The sequence below is a fragment of the Bos indicus x Bos taurus genome, chromosome 1 (assembly GCF_003369695.1).
Source record: "Bos indicus x Bos taurus breed Angus x Brahman F1 hybrid chromosome 1, Bos_hybrid_MaternalHap_v2.0, whole genome shotgun sequence".
Taxonomy (NCBI): domain Eukaryota; kingdom Metazoa; phylum Chordata; class Mammalia; order Artiodactyla; family Bovidae; genus Bos; species Bos indicus x Bos taurus.
In genome coordinates, this window is record NC_040076.1 from 127,126,425 (window position 1) to 127,138,837 (window position 12,413).

The window sequence follows — 12,413 nt, forward strand, 5'->3', positions numbered from 1 at the left end:
TAAAATAGTAGAACTAGGCCAAAAAGTCAAGACCAAAGGAAATGACGCAGAGGTGGCTGGGGCAGCTGGCTCCTGGGAACTGTGCCGCTCAGGTGGCAGCTGCAGAAGTGGCCTCGTCACGGGTCCTGCCATCGCAGAACGAGGGGCCCTTGGGCCTGACCTGGCCTTGTGACCACAACCACTCGGACAGGAGAAAAGGCCAGGCCTGGGAGACTCCAGGCTGCTGCAGTGAATGAAACACCATTGCTCAAATTCTCAGCGGGGACCAGGTTCTGTGCTTTTCTGCATCACCACAGTTAGACCTCACCAGGATTTCACAGCCGAGGCTCAAATCTACTGATAGACGCATGAGAGGCAATGATGACTGGTGATTCTTATTGGGCTCCTGAATTCATTCTGCAACCAACCCAGTCCAACAACCAGGCTTGGGCTGGGCACCAGTGATATAGAATGAGTAAGGCCCAATGCCCTGCGGAGCCAGTGGTGTGGGAGGGCAGAAACAAGGATGCTGGGAGGAGAGCCTGATGGTAGGGAGGAGGCTAGCCTGCTGCCCAGCGGCCCTGCCAAGTGGGCTCCTTTCCTGGGAATAGCCAGATGGCCCCCAGAGCCCTCAGGGTGCCCAGGGGCCTTCCAGCATCAGCTGATTGGCCTGGGTGCAGACCCATTGTCCCACCCGAGAATCTGAAGCCCAGCCCGAGAAAGGTGAGCAGAAGCTAAGAGCTGCCCATTAGCGCAGGGTACCTCCCACAAAGCCTGTGAGGCTGATCTGGGTCCAGCCAGCTCAGAGGCCCAGTAGTCCATCTGTCCCTGGGTTGTTCAAAGTCCTGTACAATGACAAGGCTGAGTCAGCTGTTAACACACTGAACCTCTGCTGTGCCGAAGGAGAGAAGCCACTTCCTCTAGCCGCCTTCCCATCACCCTGGATGCTCCAGCCCAGTAACTAAAGGGTCAACATCCAGCACAGCAAGTGGCCTCTATCCCTGCCCTAAACGTTAGGCTAGTTAAGGTCTGGTCATTAAATATTTTGTTCTGAGGCCCTTCCTGTACATCCCTCTTTTCAGGTTGAGTGAGACAGTGGTGGTGCCTGATGTAAGCAGAGAAGACCCCCTAATGCAGTGGGAGAGGTTTCCTGGAAGGGGTGCCATCTCAGAGGGTCTTGGAGGAGCTATAGGAGGGGACCAGCAAGCCAAACCACAGGTGCAAAGGCCTGAAGGGTGAAGAGCCGGCAGGCAGTGGTGGGCAGGGGCAGAGGGTCCCAGCAGAAAGGCTCCGCAGAGGGCTAGAGATGAGGAAGAAAGCCAATGACTGCACACGGGCTGGACTCCACCCAGGAGGTTTTCCAGGCTGTGGGACCTGAGGACATGCATCCATGCTTGCTGAACACAGAAAAGAAGACACAAATTCCTAGGCTTCAAGCTTTGTGACGTCCAGCAGGAAATGAAAGCCTAGGGTCATGTGGTATTTCATGATGTTTTTACATAAAATGGTTCACTTCATCTTTCCTGTGATATCAGACAATAAGAAGGCTGAGATGCAAAGGGTTAGCCTGGAACTCCTGGGTTCACACTGCAGTCCACTGTGAACGGACAGCCCTGGCTGCTGGGAGGCAATGGTTCCACCAGGCTGGTACCCACAGCATTCCATCACCATAACATCTTGCCCACGGAGTACTTCCCCGTCTCCTCCCTTCATTCAGTAAACTCTGCCTGGGAGATAGTGAGATCCCAACACACCTGCTGAGGCCTGGCCCATTGCTTTACTGCTAACCGTGCCTCTCACTTTAGAGCCATGCCATTTCCACAGGCACACTTCTACTCTCTTTTCAAGTATTTTTCATCCTAAAGGCTGTCATTCAAGAGCAGGTTGTCTCTCCTCCTGTGAAGAACGAAAAGCCTGATGTAATGCTTTCCCTGTAAATGACTTTGCAGCTGGTGATATGCAGCCTTCTCATCCCATTTACTCCTCACCCCAACTCTGCATGGTCAGCAGCAGCATCCCCATTTCAGAAACAGAATGCTGAGACCCAAAGAGAGTAAGGGACATACCTGCAGCCCTGAGTGGAACAGCCACTCCAAGGTCTGAGGACTCCTGGCCCAGTGCTCACTGCACCATGTCTCAACTGTTTCTTAAACTAAACAACAGCAGGAAGGGAGACTGTAGATAGCAGACTGGCCAGGGCTCAAATCTCAGTTTATCTGCTGTGTGGCCTCAAACAGGTGTCCTCACCTCTCTGGGCCTCTGTCCTCTCAACTGTGAAATGGATGGTTCTGAAGATCCAAATCCTGGCAAACAGTACTCACTGGATATGCGCAGGCCATTCCCCCACCCTATCATCCTGTTTTGAATAGTTTTCCAGTCACTCTTTTGATCTGAAAAGAGATTCTTTTCAATGACTTTTAAGAAAAGTGCGATTTACCTGTTAGCCACCAGAGTGCAGTCAATTTCCGGGCGCTTCGTTTTGGGAATGGCGTACAGTGGGTACCTGTCCCCGTGTCGAATGAACACGTGCGCAGAGACCAGCTTAAAATGATGTGGGGCGTGGCCTGCGTGAGAAAAGCACGTTGCCTGGTTGTCACTCAGCAACAGTCTATTCTTGCAGCTCGCAGAGGCCGGGAGGGGTGACCATGGTGGAAGGGTGCCATGCTGGGTTGGAGTGAGGGGGGCCCTCTGACTCCCTCACAAGGAAGGGCAGAGGAACGTAAGAAGGCTGCTTATGCCCCAGAGTCCCAGCACTCACAGGGAGGCTTTGGGGTGTGGCTGGGGGCTGGAGATCAGTGAAGTGGGGGCAAGACTGCTCAGGTAGCCTCACTCACATCCACAGACTAGGGGGAGGCCCATGGAAGTACTGGAAACCATGATTTCTGCTTTAAATCTTTCTCTTGTGAAACAAGACTGGGCAGAAAGAGATAAATACTCAACATCTTCTTTGATATACTTTCAGAAAACCAGAAGTCAACAGAGAAATCATATTTTCCTACACCTTTAATGTCAGACACCATCAGGGTATGATTTGGGAGTTCTAAGCCCTGAGAGAGCCCACCTGGGAAAGGGTTGAGCCAAGGGTGACCCCCTAGAACCCTTCAAGGCCACCTTTCTGCTCATTCTCACTGAAAATCAGGATGATGGCAAACAACTGTGGAGGCCTTCTTATGTGCCTCATGCTGCTCAAAGCAGTTACTTACTCGTCCCAGCAGCCCTGTCTGTGAGTAGGGATGACTTGTTATACCCATTTTACAGGTGAGGAAACTAAGACCTGGGAACTCATTCAAGGGCACAGCCCAGTGGTGACTGTAGGATTGGAGTCCCGGCTGTCTAGCTCCTTAGATGCTGTGTGAAGATGCTACCACGTCGGGCTGCACAGCCGACCTACCTTCCATGCTGCGCTCAGCCACACCTGGAATGTTGCAGTACAAAAGGGCTTCATATACCGGGTCCATCACGGGGGGCTCCGTTGCCGGGTCAGGCATGATTCTCTTTCGACTCTTGCTGGTCACTCCATTCTTGGTTGCCAACACTGGGATCAGGTGGACTGCAGGGAAAGCAAAGTAGGTCAGGAAACATGTGATCATGGAGGACACATGCCAGTTAGAGGACCCCAGAGGGCAGCTAGATTTTCACCGGAATTCACCTCTCTCTCAGAATTAGGCTGGACTTCAATGCATCAATAGCAAAATGTCAGCTTCCCATTCAAGCACTCTTTAAAAAAAATTTTTTTTAATTTATTTTTTAATTGAAGGAAAACTGCTTGACAATGTTGTGCCATTTTCTGCTGTACAACAACACAAATCAGGCATAATTATATATGTGTGCTGTGCTCAGTCATTTCAGTCATGTCCAACTCTTTGCAACCTAGGGACTTCTCTGTCAGTCCCCGTCAGAACCTCTGGCTTCTCTGTCCATGGGATTCTCCAGGCAAGAATACTGGAGGGGGTTGCTGTGCCCTCCTCCAGGGGATCTTCCCGACCTAGGAACTGAACCCATATGTCTGGTGTCTCCTGCACTGCAGGCAGATTCTTTACCCACTGAGCCACCTGGTAAGCCCATAATTATATATAAATATCTTTTAAAAATATTTATTTGACTGTATTGGGTCTTAGTTGTAGCACATGGGATCCGCATAGCAGTGTGCAGACTCTAATTTTGGCACACAGGCTTAGTTGCTCTGTGGCATATGGGATCTTAGTTCCCTGGTCAGGGAACCCATGTCTCGAACCCATGGATCAAACCCATGTCTCCTGCACTGGAAGATGGATTCTTAACCACTGGACTACCAGGGAAGCCTTGAGTCCCCTCCAAGCCCTGCCTCTTTCTCAACACCCTCCCCCTCCCCTTGTCAATAATTACCTATGTGACACCAGGTGGGCCACCCAGAGAGAGGGGGCCTCACCCACAGTGGTGAAGGAAGCAATCTGATTACTTCATTCTGAACCCCCTTTGAATTCTGGTAAATACTAAGGCAGAAAGCCATTATCTACCGAGTGCCTATGAAGTGCTAGACATGTGTCTGCCATATCTCATTTAATACCATCTGCCTTGCAGATGGGGCCCCCCGAGCCCAAGCATCGGTATCTGTTCATTAATTCTCAAGAGACTATTTTACAGTGAAGAGAGCCACAGACCCAAGGCAAGGCTGAGGCAACTGCCCAAGGTGTACTTGCTGGAGGGAAGACATCTCACTGTCACCCATCTGTCCCCAGGCCAGGTTCTCCCCCACCCCCATCTGCTGGATGTCATGGATGGACACTGCAGTCTGTTATGCTTGTCCAGACAGCACCCCTCTTTCTGTTGGGGAACCCCTCCTTCCCTGCCATGTGGTTCAGCTGAACTGCCAATCACAATGTCAAGTACAATACAGATAAGAGGAGGGGACTCCTTTTCTCCTGGACACTGATATCTAAGAACGGAAACCCAGGGCTGCCCCAGTCATTTGTCCCTCCATGGACAGCCTCTGCCTGCAGTGGCCAGAGCAATAAATGAGGAGAATTATCAGAGAGAAAGAGGAAGGAAGATCTGAGGACATCCAGCCTCTGGGCCCTGAGTCCAGATGTGGCTGAAGTGCCCGTTCGATGTCCCAGTTCTGTAAGCCGAGAAAGTCTGCTTATTACTTAAGCTAGTCTCACGTGGGCTTCTGTTCCTTTCAACCAAATGAGTCCTGGTTCACACATTTTATCAATTATTTACAAGCAGCTGTAAGTGCATCTCCTAGGTTAGTAGTACTCAATCTTTCAAAGAGTTCCCAATTCAGAACTACCTACAATAACAATCGTTGTATTTTTACCATCACCAACTGAGGGAATATGTGAAAATAGGTGTGCCCATGAGTCATTAAGAGGAGATGAAGAAGAGGTAACAAGAATACACAGAAGAACTGTACAAAAAATGTTCTTAATGACCCAGATAACCTCTCTGGCACTCACCTACAGCCAGACATCCTGGAGTGTGAAGTCAAGTGAGCCTTAGGAACCATGACTACAAACAAAGCTAGTAGAGGTGATGGAATTCCAGTTGAACTATTTCAAATCCTAAAAGATGATGCTGTTAAAGTGCTTGACTCAATATGTCAGCAAATCAGTAGTGGCCACAGGACTGGAAAAGGCCAGTTTTCATTCCAATCCCAAAGAAAAGCAATGCCCCAAAATGTTCAAATTACCACACAATTGCCAGCACTCATTGCACATGCTGGCAAGATTATGCTCAAAATCCTTCAAGCTAGGCTTTAAACAGTATGTGAACGGAGAACTTCCAGATGTAAAAGTTGGAATTAGAAAAGTCAGAAGAACCAGAGATCAAATTGCCAACATCCATTGGATCATAGAAAAAGCAAAGGAATTCCAAAAAAATCTACTTCTGCTTCACTAAAGCCTTTGACTGTGTGTATCACCACAAACCGTGGAAAATTCTTAAAAAGATGGAAATATCTGACCACCTTACCTGCCTCCTGAGAAACGTGTACACAGGTCAATAAGCAACAGTTAGTACTGGACATGGAGCAATAGACTGGTTCCAAATTGGGAAAGGAGTACGTCAAGGCTGCGTATTGTCACCCTGATTATTTAACTTACATGCAGAGTACATCATGCAAATGCCAGGCTGGATGAATCACAAGCTGGAATCAAGATTGCCAGGAGAAATATCACCAACCTTAGACACGCAAATGATACCTCTTAAATGGCAGAAAGTGAACAGGAACTAAAGAGCCTCTTGGTGAAGGTGAAAGAGGAGCATGAAAAAGATGGCTTAAAACTCAACATTCAAAAAACTAAGATCATGGCATCTGGTCCCATCACTTCATGGCAAATAGATGGGGAAACAATGGAAACAATGAGAGACTTTATCTTCTTGGGTTCCAAAATCACTGTGGACGATGACTGCAGCCGTGAAATTAAAAGATGCTTGCTCCTTAGAAGAAAAGCTGACCAACCTAGACAGCGTATTAAAAAGCAGAGACATCACTTTACCGACAAAAGTCTGTATAGTCAAAACTATGGTTTTTCCTGTGGTCATGTATGGATGTGAGAGTTGGACCATAAAGAACGCTGAGCGCTGAAGAATTGATGTTTTTGAACTGTGGTGTTGGAGAAGACTCTTCAGAGTGCCTTGTACAGCAATGAGATCGAATCAGTCAATCCTAAAGGAAAATCAACCCTTAATATTCACTGAAAGGACTGACACTGAAGCTGAGGCTCCAATACTTTGGCCACTTGATGTGAAGAGCCGATACACTGGAAAAGATTCTGATACTGGATAAGAGGACAACAGACAATAAGATGGTTGGACGGCCATTGACTCAATGGATGTAAATTCGGGCAAGCTCAGGGAGATAGTGAAGGACAGGGAAGCCTGGCGTGCTGCAGTTTATAGGGTTGCAGAGAGTTGAACATGACTTGGCAACTGAACAACAACAACAATGAATCATTTAACTTCTTATTAATCATTATATAAATGCCTACATTTGAAAAATAGCTAAAACAGGGTTCAATCACCAGTCTAAATCAACCTAAATTCCCTAACTACTTCTACAATTTTCCTAATGGTTAAAGTTTCCCTTTGGCAAACATGTTATAAACAAAGGTATAAGATAAGCAATCCACCGAGAAGAAAATATTTACAACATACATAACAAACTATTTAATATTCGAAGTGCACAAATCTCCTAAAATGGAAAAATTAAAAGGGATATGAGCAGGCTAATTATAGAAAAATAAATCCCAGGGCAATAAACATACAAAAAATGTTCAATATTATACATACTTTAAAAATACAAATGAAACAATAGGATAAGATTCCCTCCATCCCAACAGATTAGAAATCCACATTTTAACAACAATATCAGTATTGGCCAGGGTTTGAAACCTACATTTCCCTATACTTCAGGTGAGAGAGGAAGTTGAAAGGACTTTTGGGAAGGAGTATTTGCGTCACCACCAAAATGTTACATGTACTTTATCCATGACCCTATTATTCTATCTCTTGGAATCTGTTCAACAAAAATATCAATTCCCATCACCAAGACATATGGCCAAAGAGATTCACTGCAGCACTATATACAAGAACACAAAAAAGGGAAATGAACTAAATATCTTTTATCAGCAGAACAGAATGTAACACCCACAGTGGAATATTCTGTCAAAGTTAGAAAGAATGAAAAATTAATAAAAGATTCTTTGATTTTTGTGAATAAACCAAGTCACTGGATATTTACATAATCCTTTTCATGGAAAGAAAAAATTAACCATAAGTATATGAATATATAGGCATTTTTATTATGAAAATGAACAGAAAAATGTCTACAAGGAGATTCCCCAAAAATGCTTTGGGGAATGGGTAGAATGGGGTTTAAAGAAGTATTTTCACTTGTTTTTCTGTGACTGTCTACATTGTTTTATAAATCCACACACATACATACGTAGATACTGATATGTATTTACAATAAGCATGTTACATATTATCTACATTCTATATGTATACAAGTACATGTATATTTCTATCATGTCTAGATATATTGATTTTTTTTTTCAATAAGCATATTTTCATTCATTACTTATGATGAAACAACAACCACAGCTAGAGTTGGCCCTTCACCAACTAAATAAGCCCTTCAGTTTGTCCTAAACCCAGTTTCTTCCTAACAGTTAGGAAGGTCTGGAGCTGCTAACACACAGCTCAAGTGTCCAAAGGTCATTTACCATGGTGGGGAGAATTTGTGCCAGAGCAAGAGGACAATAAAAGTACATGTCATAATTAGCTTCCAATTAAATAAATTAATTAATTTAAAAATAAAATAAAGAAGGGGGGGAGTACATGTCCTAAGGCAGCATGTTAATGACCCAGCCCTTCCAGCCATGTGGCACCCCTCAGTCCTTGATTCTGCTCTTTTATTAAGCGGTACCAGGTGCTGGCCCCTTGGCCATGCCTGTGGGCACACTCCCTTTGAATCTGGGCCACTTAGCTGAAGCTAAGGAGACATAATACGAGTGACCCTGGGACAGAGGGGCATGGGTCCCTAAGCATCCCAGAGTCCTCACAGTTTGCTGGTTTATTTCAAAGCACGTGGGGTAAGGCTTGTTGGAACTGCTATAAGCTGAGTGTTTGCTGTCCTGTGCTCAGACATGCTCAGTCATGTCCAATTCTTTGCGACCCTATGGACTGTAGCCTGCCAGGCTTCTCTGCCCATGGCATTTTCCCGGCAAGAATATTGGAGCGGGTTGCCATTACCCACTCCAGGGATCTTCTGGGCCCAGGGACCGAGCTGCATCTCCTGCATCTCCTGTGCTGGCAGGTGGATTCTTTACCATTCATTGCACCATTTGGGAAGCCCAAGCTGTGTTCATGCTCCCCCAAATTCACATGTTAAAATCCTAACTGCCAGTGTGATGGTATTTAGAGGTGGGGCCTTGGGGAGTAATTCAGTTAAGAGGGTAGAGTCCTCACGAATGAGATTAGTGCCATTATAAGAGAGATCCCAGAGAGCTGCCACCCCCATTTCTGCGATGTGAGGTTACAGCAAAAAGGGGGCTAAGGGCAGACTTAGGTGTAAGGGAGCATCCTGGGGCTGGAGGATGCGGCTTCTTCTGGCAGGCCTCCCCAGCTCCTCCACTGCCCTGAGGACACGCAGGAACTCTGCTGATCCCACGCAGCTCATATGTCACTGGGCAAGAAAAAGGAACTGTAGGCGCATCAGAAAGAACAGTGGGCAGTCAAACAGATGGAAGAATAACGAGGTGTCATGTAGGTGTAAAAAGTTCCAGGAACAGACATGAGTGCCCTGGGGCCATTGTATCGCTGTGGCCAACCAATGACACAATAGGAGACACCTTTTATTAATAATTAACTCGGTATCAATGGGCACATGTTTTCTCTGTGGTGTGATTTCCCAATAGAAGACTTCATATGCCACCTGGGGATATGAGTCTCTACCATTTATGTCTGCTGTACCTGTTCATCGCATCTATAATCACTTTCATCCCATCATCGCATCCATAAACCTTCTTGTATAAAAAGATGCCAGTGACATCTCAAGGTCAAAGAATGGCAGAGAACATGACCTCTAAAGCAGTCCCTTGGGCTCCCTCACACGCAAAAGCAACTAGCAAACTTCTTAGAATGAGAGTAAGACAATCAGATGCTGTTTCATGTAGGCCTCTCCCCTGTCTCACCCCCACCCCCCCATCCCTCAATGCACAGAGGAAGGATCCATGGGCCTCATTACCAAACATCCCTGTAGCTGTGACTAGAATTCAAGCCAAACTGGCTGGTGCTGCTTTTTCCAGCCTTATACCTCACCTCATCCTAGGAAGAGCAACCATCCGTCCGTCAGGCATGAATCTCAGGCAGAGGCAGGTCAAGGGACTTGCCTGGGGTCACTTGCCCTGTAAGCCTGTTGACCTGCCAGTCCTGGTATTTAGGCATCTCCCATCCAGCTATCCAACATTTATTGAGCATCTACTGGGAATTCTTCAGAGAATAAAAGACTCTGGTTGCTGTCAATCCTGTTGAGGAGGGTGGTAAGGTATTAAATAAGAAAACGGGAGCAGAAAGCATACGGGGAAATGTCCTTCTTCGTCACAGTGCCTCTGCACACCCTGGGGGTTGGTTTGGGGGTCTGGGTGTAGGAATAATGCAGAAACAAACCGGATATAGAGGAGATACTGGGAAGTCACCACAAGAGTGATCAAGAAGAGGCTCAGAAGAAATACCATCTATCAATAAGTCTCAGCTCAGCAGCCAACTTGATGAACATGTCTGAAGAGAAATGTTTCATCCAACAATGAACTGCTTCTTTTAATTTTTATTTATTCTATTGAAGACCCCCATGGGAGAGAGGACAGGAGAGAAAGAACGAGTCCAGGGTCAGGGTCAGATCACGACCCTAGCCCCTAGGCTGCGAGCTCCTTCTTGTCTGGCCTTGGTTTCAGGCCCCTTAGTTATTCCACATGCTCAGCGGGCTGTGTGTGTGCAGCTGGTCATCACCTGGGAATCACCGTGACTTCACGAAGACAGGTCAGTGCCTCTCTTCCAGGGCACCAAGCCCATGCCCACCATCTCCAGTTCCTCACTCCCTATGGGGGCTCTGGCCCAGGGCAGGGGACAAGAATTTACCTGCTTCCAGGCCTCTTCCCACCTGCTCTAGCATTCAGAACCCACTGTATGCTGCCCTTTACAGGAGATCCTGATGGAGCACTGTGGGCCCGTTCCTGGCTCAGAGCACTACCTCTCCTTCCCTTCTGTAGACGGCTGCTCTCCCAGGTCAACCCCATGCTGTGGTGGGGGTGGTCATGACCCTTCTCCAGGACCCTGTCCTTGCCATGCTGGTCCCAGGGATGGGACCTGGCACTAGCCAACTGGGTCAATAAAGGCCCTTTCCAGGAAAGACAGCTGCCCCACATGGAAGAATCAGGTGAGCCCAGAAGCCCTGCCTCCTGCCATCCCTGCCCTAGTTATCCGGCTGTTGTTTAGTGATCAACTCTTCCTCTGATTATACAGACACCCTGGCAGGTTGAAGTCAGGTATCTAGGATCCACAGGTGTCCCAGGGCAGGTGGGCAAGTGTTGGCTGACCCGTCTCCACCACTCTGGGCTCAGCTGCCCCACAGGTCTCACCACTGACTGGACCAGCAAAGAACTCGGTGGGGCCAAGGTGTGGCCCCGCCACCTGCTTTTCACCTTCCTAGCTCCAGAGTCTGCTTCACCCTTGTTGGGACCTCAGCCTGGGCTGGTCACCTTCCTAAGCGACTGCAGTCACTTCACCCTTGCATCACTCAAGTCTGTCCTGACTCAGCCCTGCAGCCATCATTCCCTTAAATAGTTCAGCTCACCCAACTATTTAAGGCACCTTCTTATAAGTTAAACACCCCTAGTCCTGTCACCTGATTTCTGCGATTTCTTCCTCCCCAAAGTTCAAAAGGTTCTTGAATTCTCTTTATCTGTCTTTCATTTGTGTCAGTTTGATTATTATGTGTCTCAATGTGTTCCTCCTTGGGTTTATCATGGCTGGGACACTGTGTGCTTCCTGGACTTGGTTAACTATTTCCTTTCACATTTTAGTTAAGTTTTCAGCTATTAACTCTTTAAATATTTTCTCGGGTCCTCTCTCTCTTTTCCTTCCGCTGCTGCTGCTGCTGCTAAGTCGCTTCAGTCGTGTCCGACTCTGTGCGACCCCATAGACGGCAGCCCACCAGGCTCCCCCATTGCTGGGATTCTCCAGGCAACAACACTGGAGTGGGTTGCCATTTCCTTCTCCAATGCATGAAAATAAAAAGTGAAAGTGAAGTCACTCAGTCGTGTCTGACTCTTCTCGACCTCATGGACTGCATCCCACCAGTCTCCTCCGTCCATGGGATTTTCCAGGCAAGAGTACTGGAGTGGGTTGCCATTGCCTTCTCCGTTTCCTTCTGGGACCTCTATAATACAAATGTTGGTGTGTTTTTATGTTGTCCCAGAGGCTGTCTTTGTTTCTTTTCTTATTTTTTCTATATTATATTTTGTGGCACTGATTTCCACCATTCTGTCTTTCAGAAATTCTGTCTCAGCTCCTCTGCTATTGATTCTTCTAGTGTATTATTCAGGAGAAGGCAATGGCAACCCACTCCAGTACTCTTGCCTGGCAAGACCCTGCTGGGGAGTCTATGGGCTCTATGGTAGGGCTAATGGTGAGCTCCAAGAGGGCTCACACCAAGGGGCACCTTCCAGGACTGCTGCTGCCAGTGCCCCTGTCCCCACAGCGAGCCACTGCCAACCCACACCTCCGCAGGAGACCCTCCAACACTAGCAGGTAGGTCTGGTTCAGTCTCCTGTGGGGGTCACTGCTCCTTTCCCCTGGGTCTTGCTGTGCACAAGATTTTGTTTGTGCCCCCCAAGAGTGGAATCTGTTTCCCCCAGTCCTGTGGAAGTCCTGCAATCAAATCCTGCTGGCCT

General features: G+C 47.5%; 1 protein-coding gene across 3 annotated transcripts in view; it reads right to left on the reverse strand.

Moving 5' to 3' along the window:
- Positions 1-12,413, reverse strand: part of PXYLP1 (2-phosphoxylose phosphatase 1) — an 86,744-nt gene that overhangs the window by 13,538 nt on the left and 60,793 nt on the right. For all 3 annotated transcript variants that reach the window (XM_027544764.1, XM_027544773.1, XM_027544755.1), the window contains 2 exons: positions 3,371-3,529; positions 2,417-2,543 (listed from right to left, as the gene is read on the reverse strand). In XM_027544764.1, the coding sequence (XP_027400565.1) occupies positions 2,417-2,543; positions 3,371-3,529 (286 nt within the window). The remainder of the gene's footprint in view (positions 1-2,416; positions 2,544-3,370; positions 3,530-12,413) is intronic.